Here is a 13,237-nt window from a genome sequence, read left to right on the forward strand (position 1 = left end):
CCAGGCTTTGAGAGAAGGTGATGTGTTAGCAGCATGGCTGGCAGTATGGGGACGGACGGGAATACAAATGGGAGTACGGGAATAGGAGTAGGGGGATAACAGAATGGATGGGAGTATAGCGACAGAAGAAGGGGGATGAAAGTATGGGGCTGGGACTATTATTATTATCGGATAATACAAGGCTCAGTGGTGTGAGGGTGTGCCGTTTACACAGCACAGTGGGAGTTTTTCTCTGGGAAGGGGACTTGGTCCTTTATAGCATTTAAAACTGGAGGACAAATGAGTGTTCTGCTCCTTCTCTTAACATTTAGCGTTTCATGAAAAGAGGGAGAGAGTGTGTTTGAGCGTCTGATGAGTCTCACAGAGATTGTACCTCTTGTCCAGACAGCAAACATCAAAGGTAACAGCAGGAAGCCTGCAATATAATCTCATTCAAGCCCAAATGAAATAAATGTCTCACACACACCCATCATACAGAAACACAAAAGACAGGTTGCTGAACTACCAAAATGACTATTTGCTGGCCATGTCTGAGGACTTCAGTCATTAGTGAAGACTAGTAATTATAAAAGTTACAGTGCCATTAAGTATGATGCGATTCATTAGGCTTAAATCACAGCTGTTAAGGCTGAAAAAGAGAGAGAGGGAAAGAGAGAGAGAACAGCTTGGAAATTCTACTTTTATCCTCTTAGACCTACTGAGTATGAGGTCATATCTGAGTTTTCCACTGAATTCAATTAATATTCTACAGAAAACTCATATCCCAAAATGCCCTTGGGCAACGCAGACCCCTAACTCGACTGTTCTGTAGCTGTGCTACTTATTTGCTTTGCTGATCTGTCTAATTAAAAGCAATGACGATACTGAAAACTGATTAAAGGACAAATCCTTCAGCTCAGCCTTTATCAAACAGATGACAAGTGTTCCGCTGAGCAGAGGGGAGACAGACAAATGAGGCACATGTTCCCCCGAACCACTCCCCCTTTGGTTGGCAAATTTCAAATTAGTTCAACTCAATTCTGTAGGCCTATCAGTAAGGCGTAAGAGCTGGTCATAGACCAATGAGATTTGAGTGATCCATAGAAACAGCCCTGATTAACCTATCGGAGAGCCTGGTGGGAGGACCCCTCCCCCCACGTTTGTTTGACTGTCACCCACCTTCCTTTATGACGTGTGTGCGCATGCATGTCATCAGTATTCGCCGTTTAAATGCAACTTTTAAGCACCTCAGTGCAGTTTTATATTATTTAATTCTCATTTCTTCATTTATGCTTAATTTATTCTTTAAACACTTAATTGGATTTTATGCACTTTATATTCTTCATATTTCTATTAGTTATATTCATTTTAATTCAGGTTGTGTCTTTACTTTAATTTCCTTTAAATTAACTTTAGTTCATTCTAACCTTATTTTAATAAATTGTATTTGTAAGGTTGTATTTAGTTTTTGCCAAAGACCTTCTCGAGGTGAAGTCTGACGTGAAGCTGCTGTGCACGAAAAGTGCTACACAAACCAACTTGCCTTGCCTTGCACAGACAAGCATTTACCTGCATACCTATCCAAATAAATCATGAAATATAAAACTGAGCTAGACTTCATGTGTGCATTTGTTCAGGACCAGTCATACTGATGAGACTAAAATGACCTTAACTCAAAGTTCAGACTGATGTAACGAAACCTAACATTACGTAGGTGACTTGTCATCTTCGCCAACAGATGCATTCTGATCGGCGCTCCCCCCAGTTCACCTGACACTGAACTGACCACCACAGAAACGCCAAAACTCATGTAGCCAAAGAAGTCAAATGGGACACATTGTTACTGTACTCACAGTCGATATAAGATGTACGCTAAAGCTCAAAACCTTTCAGTTCCAAGAAAACGATGACCGTCAGCACCATTAGCAAAGAACCTGCCACATTCTTATAGCCGAATTCTAGACTCAAACATTCTAAAAACAATCTGTAAAATATTTATGATAAACAAACCTAATGGTTTGAGAACAACTTTAAAGTAGTGTCATATAATTTTTTATGACATCATAAGCTTCAGTAAGCGCATCTTTAAAAAAAAGCTCTCTGCAATGTTCAGCTCTTTAAAAATATATTTTTTAAAACACCTGTGTTTGTGTTCGCAGTGCTGTGCAGTGTGTAATGAGCACATCACAGGGTGACCCAAGATGGTACACAATGATCAGTGTGGAACAAACATTAAAATAAAGAGTGTTACTTTTTCCTGTTTGCATTGAATAACCCTAATATATGCTAGAATACAGGTGTGTGTGTGTGTGTGTGTGTGTGTGTGTGTGTGTATGTGGAGGGTTAAAAGGACCAATGTCAGGATGACAACACTGTCCACCATACTGGGGCATCACTGAAGAAGGTTCTGAAATAAGAAAAGATACAGTGAACAAACAAAAAGGGACCTTGGAAAGATTCTTTGTGATATATTTGTGATTTATAATTCATGATTTACAATAACACCCATCAGTCAAATATATATGATACACCATCAACAAAGTTCAAAAGAAGGAACAGGGAGACCCATGACTTCACAACAAACCCCTCAGTCCTAATGAGATTAACACACAAACATATCGCAATGCAGATTTCATATTTACATGCCTACCAAAAGCTCTTCCGTAACACTGACATCACTGTGCACTCCACTGAGTGGAAACCTCTAATGGAGAAGCTCTGGGTCTTGTATCTAAACTATGTGTGCTATATGGTGTAGATGCTAAGAGCTGCAGCTGGCCCCAATTGAGATGGGACCTCTGACTTTCAGTGAGCATACCCTTCACCCCGATCCCCATCCCTCGGCCTTTCAGGTAAGCACTACTCTTGCTTCTTAATATTTTAAGTTTCAAAGGAAAATCCCACTCTGTTGACATTTCTTTATAGCTGATGCAGAATGCTACTTAAAAATTCCTGACTGTCAAACTTTTCAATCAAATACAATACATGGATTTTATGTTACAGGACATCTGGAGAGACAACCCAGAATCGCAGAAAGTTAGATCTCATCCTCATAAAGCAAGTCTCAGTCAGTCCTGAGTGGGCTTAGCCCAGCCAAGGTTCAGGCAGCCGCTTCGATGGGGTCCTGGGCTCGGACATGAATGCTGGGCAGGCTGAAGCACGCGGCCGGGAGATCCTGCTGTCCTGCGCTGTCGCCCTGGAACTTGATGCTCAGGTAGAAATCGCCCGTGTAGAGGAAGAGCAAAGCCCCAACACAGACAGACTTCCCTGCTGGGCTCACCTGGGGAGATGTACACACGTACCCACACACACACCCCCACACACCTTGGTCATGAGATCAGAGCAGTACGCCAAGAGAAGCCACCAGGGGGCCTTTCTCGTTTCCAACTTCACCTAGCTCAGAGCAGAGTCCTCCGAGATAGAGCTCATGTAGGTAAGTTACAGCTGGGCAGCACACAGCTTAATGCAGAATCCGCCATAACAGTGGTGGAGAGGCCCCAAGGCCTGAACCCCCAGCAGGGCCTAAATGTCAGTATTAGTAGCTATTGGCACCTGGCGGCCACCGGAGTGCCTACTTCACTGGGCCCCTGGTTCAGTTCTTTAAGGTCCTGATAATGAACTAACTGTTTATAGTGCAATGCAGTCACCCTCCAAGTCTGAGGTCATCTCTCCCTCTCATAGAGCAGAAGACAAAGGGCTTCAGTGGTAAAAGCCAAAATCAGATCATTTACATCTGGACAACATGCAAATTAAATCAGTGCAATCCTACGCTAATCTGGACGATTTGAAAAGAAAGATTTGGGGAAAAGTCAATATTACACAAAATTTGCAGTATATTCAAATTTAGTTGAAAAACGAAGACATTTGTTTGGCTAATTTTTGCTTCTTTAGCTGGTTAGCGATACACCTAAAGATGTGAGATTAACGTAGCAAACAAGTAACGCAAGGTCATGACCAGCAATCAGCATAACGCCGCTGCACACAAAACATGTCTCAGCTAGTCGACCACATTTGCAGCACATGAAAAATGGTTTCAAAAGCCTTTGCTTTGGAGTCCGGGTGTCAGAGGAGTGCATGCACGCTCCATACCGAGTCGATATAGAAGGTGTTGGAACCAATGAAGGTGACTGCGTCCTGGAGCTCATAGTTCTGGACTCCGTTCTGGTAGTCCTGGAAGGGCACCACGGTCAGAGAGAAAGGGCCAACAGAACCCTTGCTGCGATTGGTCAGCTTAACCTCCAATGCCACGGCGTCACCGACCCTGCAGTCGGCAACCACGTCACAGTCGCATGCGTGGCCATTTACCAGAACATCTGGAAGAAAGAAAACAAGGGTGGGAAGGGAGGTACAGACTTTACAATAACTCCGTTAAATTCTTTATGAACATTTATGTTAACTTATTTAACACTAATGTGAGCGACACCCCAATAAATCACTGCTGAACTGCACTGGACTGGGAGTTGAGTTTAGTATGAATCTGATGGCAATGTCAGTTTTGGAATTCGAGCACAAAGCTCGTCACACTTCAACATGTCAAGTGAATTGATCTTTCAGCATATCTCAGCTACATGCACACAAGATAAAAAATCTAAAATAATCTGTGCATTGGATAATATAAATTGACTGGACAAGCATACAACCAATTCACCTCCTTTTATTTTTATTGCTCTCTCTCACACACACACACCCCCACACCCCCCCCCCCCACACACACACACCCCACACCCACACACACACACCCACACACACACCCACACCTGCTTGTCTGGGTTCATGCTGAGCTCATCTCTTGTTTTGTGTCTCTCTCAGCCTGCAGGCTGATCTGTCACATAAGCCCTGTCCTCAGAGAGCAGCCTGCTGGGAAATGAAGTCCCTTAGGGCCTATGTTAATGACACAGAAATGACAGCCTGCCCCAGAGGACTGTAACTCACTACAGCAAGAGTCACATAAAACCAGAAATCGCACCTAATCCTGCCCTCTCGCTTATGTAGTAAGTCAAGCTAGCTTTCACTGATACCACGGCAGAGAAAGTACTATATAATTGGAAGTATTAGACTAAATATTTAATACACAAAGCACCATCAAATGTTTTTGGTAGTCCTGTGGTCTGAAGACCTAACCAGAAACAGACATTAGGGATTTAGTCTCAAATAATATATCTTACTGTTGCCTCCATGTTTCGGTAGTAACCCAGTCTGTTGTACGGATATTAACTCATAATTGTCTGCAGTAAATCGTTTGCGAAAAGAACATTTACTGAATTAATACATTTAAATACTCCAAAGTACAAGAACAAATAGCTGTCATAATGCTGATAGCATATCGTCATAAATTCCCATTCGAGGTCCGCAGAAACAGTGAGAGTTCTAAAGCCGAACGGCATAACACACACCCTGCAGGTTCACTTTGATTCAGTCCTGTTTTCGCAGCATGTGTTTAAATATGCACTGTCACAAAATAGCTTTACTGAAATCCAGGGAAACTAATCCATTTAGTGTTTTTACTCGATCCAGACCACCTGGTTATATCATGAAGGACCTTAAGATTGACAAAAAAAACAGGAAGAGTGAGGGGGGGGAGGAAGAGAGAGAGAAAGAGACAGACAGGGAGGGAGGGATGGAGAGGTGGATGTGTTGAAAGAGTTGAATGAAAACTGCTCAGTGAGCATCAGACCCCAAGCTGCTCATGACAGATGTTCTGTGGCACAGATCTGAGGCTGAAATAGATTCCTCCAGTCTGTCTGTGCATAAATCAGTCTGTCCGTATATTAATCAGTCAACCTGCCACTTTACAATAAGATTCAACAGACAGCTGAAGACACCAGGCATAGATCATCCATCTCAATTCAACCTGTAACATCACCTTCTTAGTTCAACCCATAATGTCTAACTCTCAGCTCAACCTGTAAAATCACCTTCTCATCTCAACCCATGTGATATTCTCAGGTCAACCTGTAATATCATCTCAGCTCAACATGTAATGTCAAACTCTCAGCTCAACCTGTAACATCACCTTCTCAGTTAAACCCGTAATGTCAAACTCTCAGGTCAACCTGTAACATCATCTGCTCAGCTCAATCCATGTCATCACTCTCAGCTCAACTCACAACCCTCCTGGCTCAACCTGTCACATCATACAATGGCAAAGATTTTTTTTTTATATCCAGTGTCCGATACTGATGTATCACAAAATGTGCTTCTAAATGTTTTAAGTGAAGATCCAGAACATTGATGTTGACATTTGAAGAACACTGCAGTTATTTTTTTCTCAGTAAATACCAGCTGTAGTAGTGTGTACACACACACACACACACACACACACACACACACACACACACACACACACAGTATAACCCTTCACTTAAGCATTTGTGTTTATGCACACACGCACGGAGCAAAAACCACCACTTATATACCCCACCTCACCCTGCACAGACACATACTTCTACATGGCTGGTACAGCTCGCGCTAATGTGACACTTTGCAAAGCGGATATATTTAGTTTTTCACAGGCCTGTTGCTAAGAGATATGCAATCAAAATGTACATCAGGTTCAATGAAACTGGAAAGCTCTATTTCTGCAGTTCTATTTCTAATTCTACAAAAATAGACTGAATGATGGAAAAACAAAGGAAGTTTTGCAAATGCTTTTGCTTTGGCATGTGTCTGCGCAAGAGCACACAGTGCCAGGTTCCCATCAGTGTCGTCAGACTGGCGCTTGACAGCAGCCGAGACCCGGAAGTGTGCGGGCCGCCAGTGCCGTGTTCCTTGCCCAGCCGCAGCCGGCATGGGGACGCCGCCCGTCCCCACTAGCCACATCCCAACCAACTGTGCCTGTGGAGGGCACATGGCACAGCTGGGATTTGAACCCAAACCGCAGGTGTAGGGCTAGGCGCCGCTCTTCTGTCCACGCCCTAAGGGTGTTCTCGCGTCTACATGTAGCCTACCCGCTCCGCAGAAAATATGCTCCGCTGCGCAGGTATGGGGACGGCCTGCCGCTGTTGGCATTAACGGGGGAGATATTCTGCAAAAGCCTCGACAGTGCAAGCAAGGGAAAGTGTGGTGAACAAGCTGACACTAGGGGTCAGTGTGTGGTATGAGCAGAGCATGACCTCGGAGTTTACTTAGTAGTGCTGCAAGCACCTTCTCCCTGCTTACTATGAGTAATGTAAACTCCCACATACTGAATGAGGGGTGTGTGTGTGTGTGTATGACTATATCTCAGCATGTATTAGCCAATCTTTATGTATTTAGCCTGGCTTCAATCTGTGTGTGTGAGTGTGCATGAGTGCCTGTGCATGTGTGTGTTCGTGTGTGTGGGGAATATGGGGTAACAGAGCTCCTCAGGGTGAAATACACTTAAATGAAGGGCAGCACACAGAGGGGAAAAAACTCTAACACGACTTAAACCACAGTGAGACATATTAGAGCTTTGTGCGTGTGCATGGGTGCAGGAGAAAGTGAGAACAAAGAGGGAGAACAACGAGAACAAGAAAATGAGCAAGAGAGACAGCGAGAGCGAGAGCGAGACAGACAGATAGTGAAGAAAAGAACTAGAGAGACCTGTGTGAGCCCATCTATAACTGTGAAATGAGAATGTGTGCCTGGGGGGGGGGTGTGTGTACACTGTCCCCAGGGTTTAAGTAAACACACCTTTGTCTTTCTGTCCCTCTCTCGCTAACGGATCTCGGCACGGTTGCTGGTGGTGGGCACTAATATGAACCCATGATGTTCACACACCTGAAGGAACAAGTGTCTTCTGGATGACACAGCCACTGCAGCCACGCCTCCCACCAGCTGCTGAGTAGCACAGCCTGCCCTAGATCCCGCCCTACATCCCTAGAGCCCGCCCTAGATCCCACAGCCCTCCCTAGATCCCTACAGCCCGCCCTACATCCCTAGATCCCGCCCTAGATCCCACAGCCCTCCCTAGATCCCGCCCTAGATCCCTAGAGCCCGCCCTAGATCCCACAGCCCTCCCTAGATCCCTACAGCCCGCCCTACATCCCTAGATCCCGCCCTAGATCCCACAGCCCTCCCTAGATCCCGCCCTAGATCCCTAGAGCCCGCCCTAGATCCCACAGCCCTCCCTAGATCCCTAGAGCCCGCCCTAGATCCCACAGCCCTCCCTAGATCCCTAGAGCCCGCCCTAGATCCCACAGCCCACCCTAGATCCCGCCGTACATCCCTAGAGCCCACCCTAGATCCCTAGAGCCCGCCCTAGATCCCACAGCCCTCCCTAGATCCCTAGAGCCCGCCCTAGATCCCTAAAGCCCGCCCTAGATCCCACAGCCAGCCCTAGATCCCGCCCTACATCCCTACAGCCCGCCCTAGATCCCACAGCCCGCCCTAGATCCCGCCCTACATCCCTAGAGCCCGCCCTAGATCCCACAGCCCACCCTAGATCCCACAGCCCGCCCTAGATCCCGCCCTACATCCCTACAGCCCGCCCTAGATCCCACAGCCCGCCCTAGATCCCGCCCTAGATCCCTAGAGCCCGCCCTAGATCCCTAGAGCCCGCCCTAGATCTCACAGCCCGCCCTAGATCCCACAGCCCGCCCTAGATCCGACCCTACATCCCATAGCCCGCCCTAGATCCCACCCTACATCCCTACAGCCCGCCCTAGATCCCACAGCCCGCCCTAGATCCCACCCTAGATCCCGCCCTACATCCCTACAGCCCACCCTACATCCCTACAGCCCGCCCTAGAGCCTGCAGGTGGCCCAGAGCCTAGGAGCCACAACACTGTCCTCATTCTGCCCACAAAAGGCTAGAAACACCATTTTCTTGAGCATTCTTGTCCTGAGCTTTGTATTAAGCCCTGTGTTTTCAAAGCTCAGTAAAAACGTTTAGAGAACACCAATCCTGGAGACAAGACTCATCCCGGAGATGCTGCAGCAGCAAGAGACTTCTCCTGGCCTTACTGTGTTTTTTAGTATGCTACTATTACATGCTTCAAATAATCATTCCCATTTCATCAATGAAAAGCTTCACTAACAGGCACTACATTCTAGAGCACAACACTGGAAGATGTCATTCTTAAACATGGGTAGCAAATCCAGTTCTTGAAGCCGCTCCAGGTTCTCTCTCTGTTCCATCTCCCAGCACATCTTGGCTAGATAATGAAGAGCTCAGCAGCCTATAATTTCCTGGTTCACAAGGTATAAGGATTGAGGAGTAGCTCAACTGAAAACTGAATTGAATTACTGAGCTTCTTAAACTGCTATTACTGTAGCTACATTAAAAAAGGAAACTATGGTGGATCCAGTAGGATTTATACCAGAATCATTCCAAGACTTGACTCTGGGCTAATAACTGGACTGCTGTTGCTTTCACTGATTCAATTACTGATTGACTGATTCATTCATTCGTGTCTTAACCTAGAGAGTCTTGTAATTCAAATAAAAGCTGTGTATTTATTTTAAACTCCCTTCTTTCTTTGTGGTACAGGTACGGCCAAGAGAGCCCGAGGACGCGCCAGCGATCTATTACACACACGAGCACAGACTCACGTGCCCTTCGACTAGTGGCTAGCAGCCTGATTTGGAACACAGAAAGGCCTGCCCCTTTCCCTGTTCCCTCATCCGCCTTTCCAGCAGCTGTGCTCAGTAGCTGCTTTAAAAGAGAGAGAGGAATTCTCACATCTCTGCATGCACAAAGGGGTCTGGTATCACAGCACAAGTTAAACGTGCAGAATGAACAAACGAACAAACGAACGAATGAACTCACACGAGCGAGCAAATGAATCGAGTGCTACTGTATGGTATGATTGTAGAATGTAGACACCGAACAACAAAAGATTTCTGCTGTGAGACATGCAAGTTGAAAAGTGACTGAATAAATAATGGAATGAACAAAGGTAGTCGTAGTGAATAAATCACACACACACACACACACACACACGCACGCATGTGCACACACATGAAAGCGCACAAAACGACCAGCGGGAAAACAAATACATATTTTGTATCCCCTGGCAATAGACAGAATAACTCTATCGGGGGAAACAAGGGGAAATAAAAGCAGGGTGACTCAATCCAAGCTAAGCTGTCTGGTATAACTAAAATCACTTTATTCTCATACTCTGGCTTGGTGTAGATGCACAGAATAACAATTACTATATGCTATCTATACCTATATATACCTATATATATATACACACACACACATATATATATATATATATATATATATATATATATATATATATATATATATATATATATATATATATGCGAAAAAAGAGAGCATTCTTCACAAAACATTCAACAGACATCTCATCTTGAGCCAAAACTCCAGAAGAATTGAGAATGCCGGTTGACCCTGAGTCAAAGCAATGCTTAGAAATGTACATCTAAATTTCAAGTTTGAATCTCAGTCCTGCCATGTGATGCCTGTTGCCCTGAGGGTCGCGAAAGCACAATGTACACCAATGCTGATCTCCTGTATCCTGCACTGCTATGCAGAGGAGATACATAGCCTGTACTTTACTGGTACAGAGCTGAAGGAGCGATTGTGAGAAAGAGAGACCGACAGAGAGAGAGAACGAAAAAGGCTAAGTCAGTACGTTTGGCTGTCCTCTACAGGTTGCCATGACCTCAATCCACACACACGCATACACACGGAGGAAAACGAGAGAGTTCAAGATCTAATTTGGGCATCTTGTTGTGGGTGATATTGGATTCATCTGTCCTCCAATCTCTTTAGAAGGCTGAAATTAAACGGTGCTATTCAGCAGTTCCTGAGTGCTCTGATGAATGGTGAGCCAGCCTGGATCAGGCCAGCTTCCCCCAGGACGCTCCACACAATTGCCATGCTACAACGTGGCTGCTCAGAACATTCTAGGTTCACTCACAGAAAATTCTGGATAAACTCAGAAAATTAATCAAACCTCACAGAAAATTCATCAAAAGAGGAGGATTCTTGCCCCCCTTTGAGGTATAATTAACATGCGTCAGAAACAGAAGAGGTTCTTGACAGCCACTTTACAGACTAATTTTTACACTAAAACAGAAAGCCTGGGCCTTCTTTGTGAAACAGCTAATGTTAGTGTTTCAAAAAACAGCAAAACCAAATAGACTACAAGTTAGTCACCTTGTACGACTCCAAGGATGACACACAAACAGCTTAATGTGCTCACAGCACATCTACCCTTACAGGCCATAAGCATACCCAGTGCTACAAGAAATGCAGAAACCAGAGACAGAACTGCTCCTTTCATCTCCTCCAACACACACACACACACACACACACACACACACACGCTTTTGTCAGATGCAAAGTACATCCTGAAAAATGCACTATTGTAAATTGTTATAGCTTTGTTATTACATCACCACATCACACCCCGTGGCAGCTCTATAGTCAACTGTGGACTATAACAGTTATAGCAGCCCTATCTGATGTTGACTATCATTTAAAGCAGCTCTACCTGCTGCAGACTATGGACGTGCACATTAACCATTGAACTGTTAAACGGCAACAAGAGTTTTGACCAATTAATACTGTTAATTAAGCAGTAAAAATGTATACCTTTTTAAAGGAATTTGTTGCATGCTAAATGAAAAACAGGCTATGCATATCAATCAACTCTATAAATTCTCACATTGGAGATGTAGGTTGTTATGCCAGTTCTAAACAGTGCACTTGGTGCCGATGGGTTAGCGCCATGCTAATGTTTAGCAACATACTGGCACCTCAAACAGCTCCCAAAACATAACAGCAATGTCTGTAATTCCAGTTAAAGGTGTTTGTCAGAACCAGGAATATCAGCCTTCATTAAATTTAAATCCACATTAGAAATCAAAAGGTGAACTGGTGAAGGTCAAAAATATGCAACATTACATTTAGCAACAACTTCAGTTGACAACAGCTATGATGGTTAATTGAACTGTGAACAGTTATAGCAGCTCTGTTGTCTGCTCTGGACTACAACAGTTATAGCAGCTCTACTGTCTGCTCTGGACTACAACGGTTATAGCAGCTCTACTGTCTGCACTGGACTACAACGGTTATAGCAGCTCTACTGTCTGCTCTGGACTACAACAGTTATAGCAGCTCTACTGTCTGCTCTGGACTACAACAGTTATAGCAGCTCTACTGTCTGCTCTGGACTACAACAGTTATAGCAGCTCTACTGTCTGCTGTGAATTATAACAGTTCTATACATGCACTGCATCTAGAACTGAAACAATTACTCACTCTTCTCAGCAAACAGACAATCTCACCATTTAACCATCCACCTCTCCTCCTCTTACTCATTCTCTTTCTCTCTCTCTGACAACACACACACACACACACACACACACACACACACACACACACACACACACAAAACAGAGCCTTAAATACAGGCTGCTGTTTGTGAAGGAATAACTCAAACCCCAAATGTCAGGATTAATGGGAAAATGATCTAGAGAGGGAGGAGATAATAGGACCAGCATGCAGTAGACGGTGAATCTGCTGCTGGCGTCATGAAGGAGGGACCAAGCGTGGAAGGGGGAGGAGAATAGGGAGGGGAGACAGTAAGCAAGAGGGTGGGAGTTAAAAAATGGTTAAAAAAATGCTGAAAACAGAATGGGCATGAAGAGAGTTGGGTAGGTGGGTGGGAAGATGGGTAGGGAGTTGGGAGGGGTGTGGGCGGCGTGTGGGGGAGGTGGATGGAGAGTTCGAGAGGCGGGAGGAGTTATAGAGGTGGGTGGAGAGTTGGAACGTTGGGTGGGGAGTTGAGCAGGAAGATGGGAGAGGAGTTCACTAAGGTGGTAGGTGGGGTTATGGAAGTGGGCGGAGAGCGGGGGAGGGGCTTAGGGTGCTGGACCACAGCTGGCAGGAAGAATGCAACTGGTGAGAGGTGTGAATGCAAAAAAGAAGCCATGTAAGGAAGAGAACTTCAACACGCAAGCATACACCTACAAGCCTTTAGCACTAATTGTGTTTTGTGTTAATCTGCTAATTTGTGCAATGCCCCTCTATGGCATCTTGCTAGAAAGAGCATCAGTACAACTACCAACACAAAGTGCCAGACATACAGCAGCTGTTAATTTGTGCGTGTAGGGTGAGGATGACGACTGCAGCCCTGGACATGGAGGAGGATATGCACAGTGGTGGTCTTAGGAGAACAGAGAAGGGCTTATCTCAGAGTGGGGGCCTATTAGCTACAAATCCCCACTAACGACAGAGAAGTGGAGAAATAATTAGGGGCTTCTGCTGTTGGCATGCTTACGCAGCCTGGGAGCAGAGGGCCGACGGACAGCTGTC

The 13,237-nt window shown here is 45.1% G+C and overlaps 1 protein-coding gene across 2 annotated transcripts in view; it reads right to left on the reverse strand.

Annotated features, from left to right (window-relative positions):
* Window positions 1–2,425: 2,425 nt before the first annotated feature.
* trappc9 (trafficking protein particle complex 9) overlaps window positions 2,426–13,237 on the reverse strand; it is a 201,596-nt gene continuing 190,784 nt past the window's right edge. For both annotated transcript variants that reach the window (XM_035521889.1, XM_035521888.1), the window contains 2 exons: window positions 4,069–4,292; window positions 2,426–3,259 (listed from right to left, as the gene is read on the reverse strand). In XM_035521889.1, the coding sequence (XP_035377782.1) occupies window positions 3,080–3,259; window positions 4,069–4,292 (404 nt within the window). In that variant the 3' untranslated portion in view covers window positions 2,426–3,079. The remainder of the gene's footprint in view (window positions 3,260–4,068; window positions 4,293–13,237) is intronic.

This window comes from Electrophorus electricus, chromosome 2 (genome assembly GCF_013358815.1).
Source record: "Electrophorus electricus isolate fEleEle1 chromosome 2, fEleEle1.pri, whole genome shotgun sequence".
In the NCBI taxonomy this organism is placed as follows: Eukaryota; Metazoa; Chordata; class Actinopteri; order Gymnotiformes; family Gymnotidae; genus Electrophorus; species Electrophorus electricus.